General features: G+C 43.2%; 1 protein-coding gene across 4 annotated transcripts in view; it reads left to right on the top strand.

The window, feature by feature from the left end:
• Nucleotides 1–16,906, top strand: part of ARHGAP26 (Rho GTPase activating protein 26) — a 547,512-nt gene that overhangs the window by 478,581 nt on the left and 52,025 nt on the right. For 3 of the 4 annotated variants that reach the window (XM_075601056.1, XM_075601054.1, XM_075601053.1), the window contains one exon: nucleotides 15,750–15,860. The exons of the other annotated variant lie outside the window; for it this stretch is intronic. In XM_075601056.1, the coding sequence (XP_075457171.1) occupies nucleotides 15,750–15,860 (111 nt within the window). The remainder of the gene's footprint in view (nucleotides 1–15,749; nucleotides 15,861–16,906) is intronic. 4 annotated transcript variants of the gene reach the window in all.

Genomic DNA, 16,906 nt, shown 5'->3' with positions numbered 1-16,906 from the left:
TTGTCTTCTAAAATAACATACTGTACATCTTATTTACATTGCAGTGTTTGTTTCGCTATAGGTGAATTATATGAACATGTTACATGGATTCAGGGGAAATACTGTATAAGCACTTCAAAATCAGTGCAACTCATCATGCTGTGCTCTTTCTCCAACACTAATAAGTAGAGTACTGATAATGTAAATAAGATGTTTTGCACGAGAAAGTCAGGGTAGGTTAATGAAGGGTTTACAACCCCTCAAGAAATGCACTGTCCTCTCCAGGTAATGCACATGTCAGGCTTTCAAGTGCTTGGAGGGAATGAGTTAATATTTCGTTTGCACCCATTGGTAGGAGTCTAAAGAGCAGATATAACTGAGTGGCCTTCTCAGCTTGTCTACTGTACACAGGGCTCTGGCTGTGTCCAGTGCCAATATCTGAGGGGCGTGTGCTACATTCACCAATCAGAATAGTAAACAGACTGGCCCTGCTACACCCTCCTTCCCTGCTACATATACCCCGGGGCTAACGGCTGTCACTTAAACATCGTCCAAAACCCCATTACAATGGCACCTGTCGTTGAGAAGGGTGGTGAGGCAAAGAAAGTAAGTCACGTTTCCTTGTACATCTCATGTTTTTTCTGATCTTATTTGTTTCCATGTTTTAAAATAAACCACTGTTCCAAAATATGCAATGCCCTTCAGAATGGATAATGGCCAGAATCTTCCTGCCAGATTCTCTGCACGTTTTCGTATGTAGGACAAGAAGATGACACTTCTTGTGGTCTGTCGTGACACAATGAATTTGACCTATGCCAACAGTTTATTAAGATCAAAAGTCTTATTTCTAACTCCCACACTGAAGATGATGGGGTATTTAGTATTGCTTTTTTTAAATTGAGAAACACATATTCCAGAATTGTCCTGAACAAATTGAGTTAGTTGGCAGTTATAATAAATATTCAGGACACAAAGAAGTTATCCTGTATGAGAGAGTATGCGGGTCCCTTTATTATTGGGATAATCTTGCTTTTTTATCACTTAATTATTACAATATGTGAGTTAAAAGAAGCATACTGGGAGTATAAAGAGCTGTTTCTGGGCTAGACACAAGGCCAGTGCTCTGTTGCTCCTGGTAAAGTTGGCACCTAAACTGGCAATGTAAATTCACTCATAATGATTCATTATAACTTTTAAAGAAGCCACTTACATTGCAGTGAAGGCGTTAATGACAACACATCATACTACTTAATTAAAAGATTCCAGCCCCCAAAAAAACATTGTATGCTAAGGGAGCTGTGCCAACATCATACTGTACTTAGACATACTATACTGTTTGAAGATGAAGCATTGCTTGGCATTAAGGATATGCATGCATAAGCCTATTTGTCAAAGTGTACTGGTTGCAAAACTAATACAGAACACATCACATGATTTGTCAGAGACAAGGAATCTCATAAAGAACAATGTGATTTGTATTTTAATCTGATACAATTATTTTGCACTGCTCCTGCCACAGCTTTGCAGCTAAAGGATTTTGGTAAGAAAACACCAATGTTTTTTCTCCAGTCAGTTCATAGTAGTGATATCACATATAGTAATTAGTAGATGATTAGGTAAAAAAAAAAAAAAGACGTCCATCGACCATTATTACATTTTAGTGGTTGAGATACTCATCTTAGATTTATAGTTATAGTGATCCAAAGGAAGGCAAAGGAAAAAAAACAAGTAAAACTTTTCCATTTATGTCTCCTAACACACTTACACACACTGACACACACTAACACACACACTGTCCGCCCATACAGTCTGTGTAGTGTTTAGTCATATCCATGAACAGCGCGTGTGTCTGGATGTGGAGAGCATTGCACATGGCTCATGTAAACAAAGCAGGGACACCACAGTCTCTTCTTTGAAAGCCGATCCCATGCACATGCGCAGTGCGATCCTAACACAGCAGTGATATGCTGGGCTTTCCGAACACTGACAGACACCGGGAGCAGAGCTGCCAAATGCAAAGTAAGAAATTTGTGTGGTTGCCGCTGCCCCACCAGGTCTGGGAACGCTGGGAGAGTTCTCAGCTTTCCCTCCGGCGGACATGGTAGCACTGATGCGGCCGCCATTGTTTTTTTTTTACATTTTTTTTTTGTGCGGCGGCCATTTTGTTTTTTCCAACCCCGTTACTAATGCGGTGGTCTCGGGTGGACCCCGAGGACCGCGCAATAACGGGGTTGAGCTGTATATATCCTTAATATGGAGCCTTCTGTTTTAAGCCAAGTAAGGGTAACTTTCACAGTTTAAAGGGGTAGTTTCTCCTAGAACCAAAGTGCACTAATTAGTCAATATTTTTTCAGACGTTGTCTCCACTGTAACTAAATGCGTTGACGTGTTTATTTAACCACCTAATCTCTATACTGACTCACTGTTTACCCATTTTCTCATTAATTTGTTAATGTGTGTAAACGTCAGATGTAGCCAGCCTCCCATGTTCTCAATGGTCTGCATCCCATGGCTTCTCCCAGCAGCGAGAAATTCTCTGTGCGGGTCCATTTGGCAGAATGCCCCCTCCCGGCTTATACTGTCCCCGAAGCTGCAGCATGTTGCTTTTCTTCTCACAGATCCGCAGACAGTAAATGTGGCTACATATTTAATTAAGCGGTCATCATTAGCCAAAACGATAGGATGAAAACAATAATTAAGATACTAATAAGTGCACTAGTTTATGTTAATACTGGTTCACAGAAGGGCAACATAAAACAAATGATAAAGACATTAAAGGTGCAGTCCTGCATTCGATCATCTTGAGCTGATTGCAGTGATTTGTTTAAATGGTTAAAAAGAAATGATTTTCTAAGAACTATAGAAAAATATTTGTTTTAAGTGTATTTTGATAATATTTGCAAACATTGCCACCTCGGCAATGACATCAGCAAATCATTCATTTGCACACACAGAACCTGAGGCGATAGTGATTTAGTGAAACTAGCACAGTTTGCTGTAAGTGACTAGATGGAGTAGTTCTTCAGGCCAACCTGAAATAAATCCGGTATCCACCATTGTGTAGCATTTGGCGATTCTGACCGATGAGATGAACATTTGTGCTGTTTTTTTAAAGCGGTGTCAAATTCCATACACCCTCTGAAAAAATGTACATGCTGTTCTGTAATTCTAAATAAACACTTCCAACCTTCTGACGCTTTATTGTTGGAGAACAATAATCCAAAACCTTTCTTCAACAATTAGAGCTTTAGTCTCGCTGCTTCCTCAGATGCATTAAAAGCCATTCCGAACAGAAGTGGAAAACCCATTATGGAAAAAGGCTCTCTTGTTAATTATTACTGTGGGTAACATGAAGTAGGCATGACAAGCTTGGCAAGAGTCTATTGCTGTACTTTGCTATAGTTTCTCTAGGGAGATAACACATTGTGTGGCTTATATAGTTTAGATATTATCATCATCGTTATACAGTTTAGTATTCTATGATGTGGAGAACATGGCTATGTCTTTTTATATCCGCGTGAATATGGAACGTTGCTTTAGTTTTAGTTATATTGGAACTAGCTTCTGCTGAAGCATGTGGTACCACTCCTATACCAAGTGAACAAGTGTTGGCTCTTTACAATCTTAGGCAAGTTCCTAGATGAACTTTAATTACCAAAATTAAACCAGTACATTAGTTTTCTATTCTGAACAGCCATGCCTTTGTGAAAAATACTCCCTCAAATTGTCAAAACGACCAAAAAGCAAGCATATGCAGGGTTAAGATAAAACATAGTGTATTTTATTAAGTAATAATCCCTGAAGAACTGGGCATTACTGGCCAATAATGTCTTGGCTGGATGAGTTGAAGGCCTGAGGCGAAGCCGAGGTAACCCAGCCAAGGCATTACTGACCAGTAATGCTCTGTTCTGGGGGGACTATTGCTATTATAGGCAAAATGTATGTTTTTTTTTTTCATAAATAATAAACACTTTTGTATAGTTATATTGAGTATTTATTTGTACATTTTGTTTTGAACTTTTACTGCACTTACTTCTTATTCAAATACATTTGTACATTTCCATTAAAAACACAATTTGAAAACAGATGTTTTAAAGACTGGTCATTTGTTAACGTTAAGTTATTTTTGTCAACATTTTCAGAAATTGATTTTCTGTAGGGAGGAGAGTTGATTGAGATGGTTGTTTGTAATTTGTGTGTTTACACTTGGCAGTTTGTCTTTTATAGGAGCAGATTGGATTATTGTCAGATCATTTGCCTTTTCTAAAATGCTACTCCAATTCTCCCGTTGTTTATTCGTTGGTGTCCAATAACTTTTTAAGGATCCTTCATTTTTATGGCCTGTGACAGCCATTATCTCCCTTTCTTCTAGTCCTTCTGTACTCGGTGTTTGGACGGTTGTTGCTCTAATTGAGTGGTTAGTATATAGTTAGAAAGTTCTGCGTTTTTGCTTATTTTTTTCATTCAATTTGATAATCTGTTTATACCAATTGGTCTATTAGTGTACCATATTTGCATTCTCAATAGGTTGCGAAAAGTAATTGCTTTTGGCTTTAAAAAAAAAAATTGGGCGTTTTGTGGTATTTTAGATAAATATTTTTCAAATGATTTTATTGGGCAATAGGGACTTTCAATATTTTGATACATTGCTCCACGGTAATTTCCTCTACTAGGTTCAAAAGGGTCGCTGTGATTTTTTGTTTTCTTGTTAAATGAAAGGGTTACACATTTTTTTTCTTCTTCTGCATCCTTCTGCATTACAAATGCTGTTGCGGGTAATTCCCTTTGTCCTTCTCTGCCCAAAAAAAAACTGGACATCAAACCAAAGTTTATTGAATAGTCACTCTGGGGTACTGATGTCAATATAATTTGACATCCGTATTTTTTTTTAAGTCCGATTCACTAAGAGAAAGATGTGATTTTGTTTTATAATTATTTAATTTTTTTGTAAACTGATACAAATATATTGTGGGCTGAAATAAACGCCAATCATTCATTGTATTTATTTTTCTTGAATATGGTTGGTTATTTATATGACGGTTAATAGTCAATACGTAAGTATACATAGTTTTGTATACTATATTAATTTCCCGTTTCTTTTCTTACAGTAGCGTAGAATTACCTTAGTGTGTTATTAAAGCTGCAGACCAAGCAGTATCCGCTTTTTTTAATAAATCAGTTTTTGTACTATGAGAAAATATTTGTAGCATTAAAAAAATAAAAAATAAAACAATTCTGAATTACATTTTCAATGTATGATAATGTAACAAGCATTTTTTGTTTCTATATCAACCATTTACAAAGACACATCCCCTTCCTCTTCTGAAACGGGCTTTGGCACACCCCTTTTTGAGCCCTGCCCTCTCTCTAGCAGTGCCCCAATTGTATCTAGTGACTGCCTGGTCACATGATCTTCCCCACAGAACTTTGCATCTTTGGTCCTCTTCTGCTGCACTGACAGCCATTTAGTGAGCCCCCAAGCCGAATCTTTGCTGATCGATCACAGGAGAACGGATCGATCAGCAACTTGGCAAATTACTTAACATTGTGTGGATTGTATTGACACATACTGTATTAAAGTGAAAACATTATAAAATAAAAAATGGCAGCTTGGACTGATGTTTTAAGTTGTATGGGTTCAACATTTTTATTGTTTTCTTCAAGCCAAGCTTTAAAATGTTTATGGACCATTTTGTTGGAATTAGAGTGTTTTTGTGTATGTGTGTGTGTGGTGGGGGGGGGGGGAAGAGAGATAGGTGAGGGGGACAGTTAATGTCACTACAAACTAAATAAAAAGCAAGTAAAAATGACCTTAGCACAATGTATACAAGTTGTGGAAGAATATTTTACTTTGCAAGTAACAAAGTTACTAGTTGGGACCTGGCTTCTGGCAGCACAAACAGCTGTGAGAGAGAGACTGCATATGCCAGCGGTTTTCAGCCTTTTTTTGGTTAAGGAACCCCAGAATTAGATTGTGACATTCTGGGGAACCACAACCTTCTCGCTCCCCCGCCTCTCGTTCCCTCTGCTGTCTCTTCTCCCCCCTTAAGATCTTTACCCCTCACACTCTCACCAATACGCTCCCTCTCCTCCTTACGCTTCCTCTCCCCCTCACACTTCCCCCTTATGCTCCCTCTCCCCCTTACGCTCTTTCTCCCCCTTACGCTCACTCTCGACCTTATGCTCCCTCTTCCCCTCACACACTCCCGATTATACTTCTTTTCCCCCTCATACACCTTCTCGCCCTTACGCTCTCCCTCTTCCCCTTATGCTCCTTCTCCCCCTTACGCTCCCTCTCCCCCTCACACTCTCCCCCTTATACTCCTTCTCCCCCTCACTCTCTCCCTTACGCTCCCTCTTCCCCTCACACTCTCCCCAATACGCTCGCTCTCCTCCTTACGCTTCCTCTCCCCCTCACACTTCCCCCTTATGCTCTTTCTCCCCCTTATGCTCTTTCTCCCCCTTTGCTCTTTCTCCCCCTTACGCTCTTTCTCTCCCTTATGCTCTTTCTCCCCCGTACGCTCTTTCTCCCCCGTACGCTCTTTCTCCCCCTTTGCTCTTTCTCCCCCTTACGCTCTTTCTCTCCCTTATGCTCTTTCTCCCCCGTACGCTCTTTCTCCCCCGTACGCTCTTTCTCCCCCGTGCGCTCTTTCTCCCCCGTGCGCTCTTTCTCCCCCTTTGCTCTTTCTCCCCCGTACGCTCTTTCTCCCCCTTTGCTCTTTCTCCCCCGTACGCTCTTTCTCCCCCGTACGCTCTTTCTCCCCCGTACGCTCTTTCTCCCCCGTACGCTCTTTCTCCCCCGTACGCTCTTTCTCCCCCGTACGCTCTTTCTCCCCCGTACGCTCTTTCTCCCCCGTACGCTCTTTCTCCCCCGTACGCTCACTCTCACCCGTACGCTCACTCTCACCCGTACGCTCCCTCTCCCCCTTATGCTCCCTCTTCCCCTCACACACTCCCGATTATGCTTCTTCTCACACTCCTTCTCCCCCTTACGCTCTCCCTCTCCCTCCTATGCTCCTTCTCCTCCTTACGCTCCCTCTCCCCCTCACACTCTCCCCCTCACGCTCCTTCTCCCTCTCACGCTCCTTCTCCCTCTCACGCTCCTTCTCCCCCTCACGCTCCTTCTCCCCCTTACGCTCTCCTCCTTACGCTCTCTTCCTTACGCTCTCTTCCTTACGCTCTCCTCCTTATGCTCTCCTCCTTATGCTCCTCCCCATCACCCTCCCCATACGCTCACTCTCCCCGTCACACTCTCCCCCTTTCGCGCCTCCCCCCTCACTCTCCCCTTTATGTGCTCTTTCTCCCCCGTACGCTCTTTCTCCCCCGTACGCTCTTTCTCCCCCGTACGCTCTTTCTCCCCCGTACGCTCTTTCTCCCCCGTACGCTCACTCTCACCCGTACGCTCACTCTCACCCGTACACTCCCTCTCCCCCTTATGCTCCCTCTTCCCCTCACACACTCCCGATTATGCTTCTTCTCACACTCCTCCCCCTTACGCTCTCCCTCTCCCTCCTATGCTCCTTCTCCTCCTTACGCTCCCTCTCCCCCTCACACTCTCCCCCTCACGCTCCTTCTCCCTCTCACGCTCCTTCTCCCTCTCACGCTCCTTCTCCCTCTCACGCTCCTTCTCCCCCTCACGCTCCTTCTCCCCCTTACGCTCTCCTCCTTATGCTCTCCTCCTTATGCTCCTCCCCATCACCCTCCCCATACGCTCACTCTCCCCGTCACACTCTCCCCCTTACGCGCCTCCCCCCTCACTCTCCCCTTTATGTGCTCTCTCCCACTTATGCTCCCTCTTCCTTTCTCACTCTCCCCCTTACGCTCCTTATCCCCCCAATATCCCCCATACACTTCCTTTTCCCCTCACACTCTCCCCCTTACGTTCCCTCTTCCCCTCACACTTTCTTCCTTACGCTCCCTCTTCCCCCTTACGCTCCCCCTTTCTTCTACACACACAAACCCACACACACACACATCCTCTCTTCTACACACACATCCTCTCTTCTACACACACATCCTCTCTTCTACACACACATCCTCTCTTCTACACACACACACACACACACACACACACACACACACACCCTCGCTTACTCTTATTGGCCAGTAATGCCCTGTTCTGAGGGAATTATTACTATTATAGGCTAAATGTAGTTTTGTTTGGTTTTAATATATATTTTTCATAAAAAAGACTTGTAGTCATATTGATTTTTATCAGCATGATTGTCTAAATTATTTTGCTTTTACTGCAAGTTTATTAAAAGGAAATTGTACATACACACAGCGCCCCTCTATATACACACTCTGCAGCCCCCCTCTGTACACACAAACACACTGCAACCCCCCTAAATATACACAAACACACTCTGCAGTCCACCCTACACACAGCTGCACCTCCTCCTCTACACCCACTAAACACACTGCAGCCCTCCTCCACCCTCTACACTCTCAAAACACACACTGCAGCCCCCTCTATACCCACAAACACATAATGCAGTCCCCTCTACACCCACAAACACATACTGCAGCCCCCTCTACACCCACAAGCACACACTGCAGCCCCCCCTCTATACCCACAAACACACTGCAGCCCCCTGTAAACCCATAAAATTGCAGACACGCACACACCAAAACACACACTGCAGCCCCCCTCTACACTCACAAAACACACTGCAGACACACACACCAACAAAACAGACTGCTGCCCCCTCTACATCCACAAAACACACACCAGCAGCCCCCCTCTACACCCACTGCAGCCCACTTGTAACCCCACACACTGCAGACAGAGACACACACACACACAAAACACACACAGAAGACACACTGCAGCCACAAAACACACACTGCAGACACACATACAAACCAACAAAACAGACTCTGCTTCTCCGTCTACACCCACAAAACACACACCAACAGAAGACAGACAAACACCAATAAAACACTCTCCTGGCACCCTCCACACCCACAAAACACACAGCAGACAGACACACAAACATTTCCCCTCACTCTCCTGTGCGGAGCTCTCTGCAGGCAGGGCGGGGGAGGAGTCAGTGCCTTGCTGCTGCCTCCTGTCCAATCACCTCCCTTATCTAAGAGCTGATCTCACTCTTTGTGAATGAGAACTGAAAGCTGATTGGCTGAAAAACTTCGCAGGGTGCCAAAAATTCTGGGCCATTACTGATTCGATAATGCCCCAAATTTTAATCAATCAGCGAGCAGGGATTTCAATAATGCCCAGAATTTACCACCTTTAATATACATTAGACCCCATTCTTCACTTGCATATAAAATAGGTAAACTAATAAAACAGCTCCTATTCACCACTGCACAAGAGCAAGGTTATGGCAGATTTGGAGGAGCGATCGCCCACTCTGCTCTTTCCATGGACAGGTTTCTCTCTGTTAGGGAGTCCCATCTCGGCCGAGTAATCCATGTTTGCCAGGTTTGGCGTGTCTCACTTCCTCCGCCCATTCTGTGTGATGATGTGGGGTATAAGCCACCTCCCTACGTGTTTTGCAAGTCAATGCTTCATCAGGAGTTACATAGTAGATAAGGTTGAAAAAAGACGTAGGTCCATCAAGTTCAACCTATGCTAAATTTAGACAACAGATACTTTATCCTACTGTATATCTATACTTACTTATTGATCCAGGGTTGACAGTCTCTTTTAGTATGTATACCCTCCAAATGATCATTCAATTTACAGAGATCAAATAACAATTACAACTTTACATATTCAATTTAACCCTATACATGCAAAACCCCATATGTCCAAAATACAGATGTATCAAGACTTGCTGTCCTCCGCGTCGTGGACTAACGAGCAAAAGTCCGCAGTGCCTGCCGTGATGGAGCGGCATGGGGTCCATGCCTCCGAAGAGACCCCCACAGCATTAATCCTTTGGTGCCACGATCACCCCACCCTGGTACAGAAGGCATTAAGCTTTGCTACATCTGTATATAGAGGTGTACTTTGGAAAAAACAACCATACATGGAAGACATTGCCCTATTCTCTCACAAAATTAAATATAAAGTAAAACTATACAAATATATTAAGTATATTGACCGTACCCTCCAAATGAACAAAAATCCACTTTCTTTCCATTTTAATGCAGATCACATAAGCTACTGTAGCTTAGTTTGGTGTGAAGTTGTCAGAGGCAGCCCTGTTAGAGTCATAATGTTGGCGTCTGCTCCACAGCATTATGAATGACTTACTCCTGTCAAAAACCTCAAAGTGCGCGACCATATTGCAAGATCTATTGCTCTCTGACATCTAGTGTAATTCAAGGCGTTCTCCATTTTAGTGCTTCCTGTTTGGGGAATATTTACAGACCTGGCTTAATTATATTAACCTTGTTTTTTTTTCTGTTTATGAAGTACTTTTCTGAGTAATTAAATAAAACCATAAAATAAATGCACACTTGCACTTGCCAACATTTTTTTCTTTGATCACATCATTTAAAAAAAAAAAAAAGTTACTAAAAACTATACCAATTTTAAGAGAAAAAATTAGCTAAGCAAACCTATAAAACTTGTAATGCTTTTAAATTTACCTTTATCTCCTCACAAAAGTAGGAAGTATCGCGGCCCTGACACCACCAAATTGTAATATTCTTTGTACAGTATGATAAGTAAAAATAGTCCAGAAAGGGGAAAAAGTGGTGCTCATAGAGTAAACATAATGAGATTTTCAAGTCAAAAATAGGTAGTCTCCCATTGGAGGGTTATAAGCATATACAGTATATGGTGTGGCTTGTCAAAAGAACAGAGGATAGCGCCTGCCTGGTTCCTTCAACTTTGGAAGAACACAGCAGCCAGGAGAAAAACGGCATCATATATTTCTTCCAGACATTTAAATAATCCACAATGCTCCTTTTGAAAAGTATTATAAAGCCTCAAACACTCACTTGGTGTTATGAGTAGAATGAATAATGGGCATTTTCATCCATCCATCCAGGGCAGGTCCTCCAGTGTACAAATCCACAACGTTAAGATAGTAGCAAAAAATAGAAGTGTGCGGCGCACCACAGGTAAATAAAGTGAAGAAAGGGTTACTGCCGTAAAAGTTATTTATTGGTCATGGCAACAGGTACAAAAATAGGACCACCCATGCGTTTCGTGGCTGCACCTTGATAAAGAGCCTAAACAGTGCGTCACGTGTAGGTGGTCCTATTATAGTACCTTTTGCCATGACCAATAAATAACTTTTGGCGACGGGTTGCCATGGCGACGCGTTGCTGGAGTGCTACGGTAAGTAAAGTTACAGAGGCCTTGCGCGATCCCCGGCATTTAATTTAAATGCCTTTGGGGCAGCGCGGGGCCTTTGCAACCACCGCACGGCCCCCAGAAAATCTTACACCCCCCCCAGTTTGCACACCCCTGAGTTAGAGCAATATATCTGAACAAGACCAGAGTGATTTTTCCATTCAAAAAGAGGTCTGGACATGCTTTTGAACTATATTACAACAAGTACGTAATTGTAATAGAAGCAGCAGGCCAACATAAATTAAATATGTAATATTTTATTATAAAGGAAATACCAGCGAATATTTTCCTGTTCTGCAATTGGAGAGTCCTTAGTGTTTCACCGGTAATGCCAAACTTTGTTGTAGTGTGTTTAACACACATTGTTCGGGTTCCCGTTTCCACACCCCCCATAATGATATGCATTGTTTCTTGCCTACATCTGTAAATTGGACATACCGGTAACAGTGCTCGTCTCAAATCAGGAAGCAGACCCGAGGTAGGGATGCAAATAAACCGACCAGCACCCAGGGACAGTCCTGTAAGAGTATCCATAGTCGGTAAGCAGGCAGGGGTCAGGGCTGGCGGCAGAGTTGCAAAGTCCAGGAGACAAGCAGAGGTCAGGACAGGCAGAAAGCAGGGAGGTCGGGTTCACGGTCCGGAGTCAGCAACAGGGGAATCAAAACAGGCAAAAGGGTATAGCGTGACTGCAAAGATCAACGAGCTGCAAACGTTTAGAACATTGCTCGGCAACTCCCACCAGGAACTGCAATAATATCTTCAGGTTTGGAGACAGCATATGCAGGTTTAAATTTAACTTGTGTTCAGGTACTGTAGAAGTGGCAGATTCCTGAGATTAAACCAGATTGACCTGTTTTTGCATGTATAAAAAAATGAGTAATCCTTCCTTGGTCTGGAACCTGTGAGTTGCACAGTAAACGTGTTAATCCCTTAAATGCTACACAGGATCTCCTTACAGGTACTAAAGATCGGCTTTGAGGGTAAACCGTTCCAATGAAATACCCCTTGGTGGGCAATTTGTATTACTGACATATGATTAATAATATTTTACATTTATCTGCTCCTGCCAAACTACAGAGGTTTGCATTCCTGAAGATTATATTCACAACTAATTTCCCCATGAAGAGGTTACATTATTATTCTAGTTCCTGAGGCGCAGGGATATTATACTTGATGTCACACACATCTGATTCCCTTGTTCCTTACTTCAGAGGCCGTTACTTGGTTACACTAATAGTTCTCCTGGAAGGAGAAGGGACATTGCCTTTAATCCCTTACCTGCCAGTGACCAACAGAGTCCACTTATTGAACCAAAAACAGTTCACTTTTACTGCCTATTGCCAATTGATCTTTTTAATGGTAGAAATTTAGGTGACTGTCAACGTGGGTAATAAAGGCACGCCGGGACAAAGGTAGCAGCAAAAGTTATAGTTACCTATTTAAATAGCCAAATAAAGCTTTGTTTGCCTTGAGGAAGATCCTTCATGGATCGAAACGTCGTCCTGCTAATTAAAAATGTAACAATCCCTTTTGATGCTGCTTTTGCCTGGGGGTGCCCTGGGGGTGACTTCATTACCCAGTTCTGCTGTTATATATAAATGCAGGTGACCGCACAAATATTTTTTTTAAACAAGTTTATATTTAACCTAACATGCCACTACTAGTTCATTTTGATCCTCAGAGGAACCACCACTTTAAAGGTGATTTGAATCCTTGTAAGGAAGCCATTTACATTGATAGTTTGTCACGTTTCTAAGGCCAGGTCCCCGCTGGCTACTGCAGCGCCCGCTGTGACGGACGCTGCAGGGATAAGAGCCGCCCCACAATGGGGCTGGGCCCGCTGCGAGGGGTAGCCGCCGCGCTGTGCAGACAAACTCCTGCTCAAGAAAATTGAGATCAGAAGTTGCAACGGAGTGCTAGGCCACGCCCCCGGCGGTTCAGCCAATGAGGGTGAACCTGCCGGGTGACATCACGCCCCCCCCCCTGTCTTACCCCCTATAGCTCTGCAGACTGGGGAATTTGGCTGCACACGCCGCCAGCCTCCCAGGCGCATGAGCAGCGCAGGCAGCGGAGCCGCAGCCTAAGAGATGGCTTATAAATCACCCCTTTGAAGTCACATTTGCACATAACTTGATTAGCCAAGCAGCATGCATTGTTATCAAGCTGTTTGTAGAAAATCAGAGCTTCATTTTTTGCAACCCCCACAAAGGAAATGTACTTTAAATACTTCAGTAAACCCTTGATATACAAAATAAAAACTGCTGTAGGATTTTACCATGAAGTATATGATCTGGATGAAAAAGAAAAAAACACATGACCAATGTTACATAATTACATAGTACATAAGGTTGAAAAAAGACATAAGTCCATCAAGTTCAACCTATGCTAAATTTAGACAACAGATACTTTATCCTATATCTATACTTACTTATTGATCCAGAGGAAGGCAAACAAAATACCCCATTAAGGGGAAAAATTAATTCCTTCCTGACTCCAAGAATTGGCAATCGGATTAATCCCTGGATCAACATCCTTCCCATGTATACTTATTTGGTATATCCCTGTATACCTTTCCCATCTATTAAGATGGCCAACCTTTTTTTTGAACAAATATATTGTATCTGCCATCACAGTCTCCATGGGTAATGAATTCCACATTTTAACTGCCCTTACGGTAAAGAACCCTTTCCTTTGTTGTTGGTGAAATTTCCTTTCCTCCAACCTTAAGGGGTGGCCCCTTTAGATAAAGTAAAGGCAAAGTCAACAAAATGATCATATAAGGGGTAAAATGATTACTGAACATGCTGCAAAGTAGGAACCTGCAGTTGGTTATATGTCTTTCACTCCAGTTTGGAAAATAACATGGAGGTTATAGGAATGCTAAGAAAAAGTCACAGCAAACCATGCAGAACTAATGAACAGACAGTGTGAGCTGAATATTGGCCATTTACATCTTGTGCACACTAATTGCTGCAAAGGTAGATTTGTTAGCTTTCCGAGTCCCATTTGGGGCTTCTGTTACTTGGTGATCATTTGTGTTTGACAGATATAGACCAATTGTGTTTAGCTATGGAACATGAGTAATAGGTCCTGTATCTACATTGGCAGAAATCCCATTATGGTTTTGCATTGATGCTTGCTTCAATATCCTTTCTATGTTTTCAGAAAACACACTGCATTAAACTCCAGTCATCTCTTGTGCCTGATCCTCAGAGTTCATGTAACATAACTGTTGTCAGTCAGGGAGGGCAACTGAGGACATACAGTGGGCTCAGGTTGATGACTGTACGACATTCAGAAGCCTTTCAGCATTAACCACCAAGCTGCTGGATAAGACTTCAGCCACACTTAAACAACTACAAGAGAGGCACATTCTGTGTGTCCCTTTATTAGCTCTCCATCTAGTATAGAAGTACATTTTAACCATTCTCTTACACATTACAACTATTCTCATATTTGTAATGTCATTGTTTATATCTAGTATACTTGGATTTTAATTTTGGAGCGTTAGTTTTATTTATTGTGTCCCATAAAAATGCTTGTCCTCAGAGGGAAAAAAACAACTTTACACATCAATGTAAATGCAGAGCTTATATTTTAGAAAGTGGAGTGCTAGAAAAGCAAATACAATAGAACACAACATAAATAAGATGTAATTTTATGGTATAACAGAATATTGAATTACCTGCACATGTCATGAGTGTTGTGAATGAATTAGTGATCTATAAAGATGCTCACAGCACAGGCATAATTGTAGCACCGTTAGAGGCAGCCAATTACAATGTCATCAAGTTGACCAAATCATGGGAATTGTTGGTGAGGCTCTCGTGTATTCCATCTTCTGCAATGAAATGTACGTTAGATGTGGAGAGTGGATGGGGTTGATAAGATCACATTAGGCATTATGAACGTAGAAAGTTGTATGCAGAATCAGACTAAAAGGAAGTAACATTACCTTTCGGGGGTGGGTTTGTGGCCTCAAATATATCACTCCTTAAAACGATGCTCGCTGTGCCACAAATGAGTAATGAGGCTCTAGTTAATTGGAAGACAAGCTTATGTCTGGAGAAACACAATTTTGGCTCAGTATCTGAGACCTGCGAGTGTGCGTTCGTTAATATAGTTTGTTTCAGCTTGCCAGCTGCTGTTTGGTCCTGCTGCAAGGTCTTCTTTTCTTTTTTGTTCTCCGGCTTGATTGCCTGGAATCTAAAAGCTGGAGATTTTAGCTGGACGTCCATTTTATGAAAACTCTGAGACTAACCATTTCTTGAAGTCACCACACTCGAAGAAAATACATTGTGCAGGGTTAGAGGGGGCAGGTGACAAATGTAGTAAAAATAGAAAACCAAACTATTCCATTTTTTCATAAGAAAAAAAGCAATAGTTTATAGAATACAATCTTTCACACCTCACGTGTTTCTTCCCCATTGTGGAAAGAATTGCCAGAGTTCTTATGCCTTTAGTTCTCGGCTCACATTCTCTTGTTTTTTCTTGGCAGTTCCCTGAATCTGAGTCCAGTTTCACCCCTAACACCACCATGTACCACGATCTCTGCTCCATCAAGTCCAATGCCGACATCCTCAACGTCCAGTGACTCGTCCCCGACAAGGTCAGTTGGATTGTCATGAAATCATTCAGATTCCTTTGGGCTGTTGCTCAACTATCATCTTTTCTGTATCTTCACATATACGTATGTAGCCCCCTTTCCCTATGACTAAGGGAACTACGCGTGCTGATTACCTGTATGGCTCACAGGAGGCCGAATCCTCCACAACTGGTGGCCTGGGGTGAGCTCGCTCCTCCTTAGTACAGCGCCTCCACCTGGGAGCGATCACAGCGCAGCGGGATAACCCCTCACAGGAACCAATTACAATGAATAATACACATCGGTATATATAACTGATTTACTAACATACGCACATAACACAATACAATAACACCTCACACGATATTCCCACACCCGGCGTGGTTCCCCCAAAGTACTGAGGGCGCCCTATATACCTAAACACGCGGTGTCCGTAAGGCAGTTCCATCCAAAGTGTATGTGGAGTAGCGCTACTCCTGTGTATCTCGTTGGTGCTCTTATAATACCTCCCTGGGCACTCCTGTACCCAGGTGTCACCGTCAGGCAATGGATCAGTCAGGTCCCGCGACATGGGGCCTGCAAATCCTCCTCTTACCTTTTCCAGTCCACCGCATGGGGCAGCTCCAGCTGGAGTATCTCACCTCTCTATGAGGTGGCCTGGGGTCTGGTCTGGTGCACTAAGAGGAAGTGTCCCTATCTGTGGCCTTCCCTACAGCACACACAAGCTAACAGGGCCTAGCTGGACATGCGGTGGAGATCTGGCCTAGTCCGGAAGTCACTAGCACCCGGACACTACCTACTCCCTCAGCTACCTCCGTCGGGCTGGCGCACGCGGTCCTTTCGCACCAAAGACACTGTCTCCCCTCTTGCCTAGGGGATTCTGGGACAGGTAGTACCTTGCGTAGCCGTCTCCTAAGATGGCCGCGGCAATATTACACTTCGCATGCGCGAAGACCTAACATGGCGGCGCCCTGCATTGCCGATCCGTTGTGGAGCTCCGGCGGCGCTCAACCACCTCTGTAGCCTCTCTCCCTTCCCGCACTCGCCACGGAAGTAAGGGGGCTCGGCTA

Source organism: Ascaphus truei, chromosome 5 (genome assembly GCF_040206685.1).
Source record: "Ascaphus truei isolate aAscTru1 chromosome 5, aAscTru1.hap1, whole genome shotgun sequence".
Lineage (NCBI taxonomy): Eukaryota > Metazoa > Chordata > Amphibia > Anura > Ascaphidae > Ascaphus > Ascaphus truei.
Note: the sequence above shows the minus strand (reverse complement) of the source record. Positions and strands in the feature narration are given on the sequence as shown.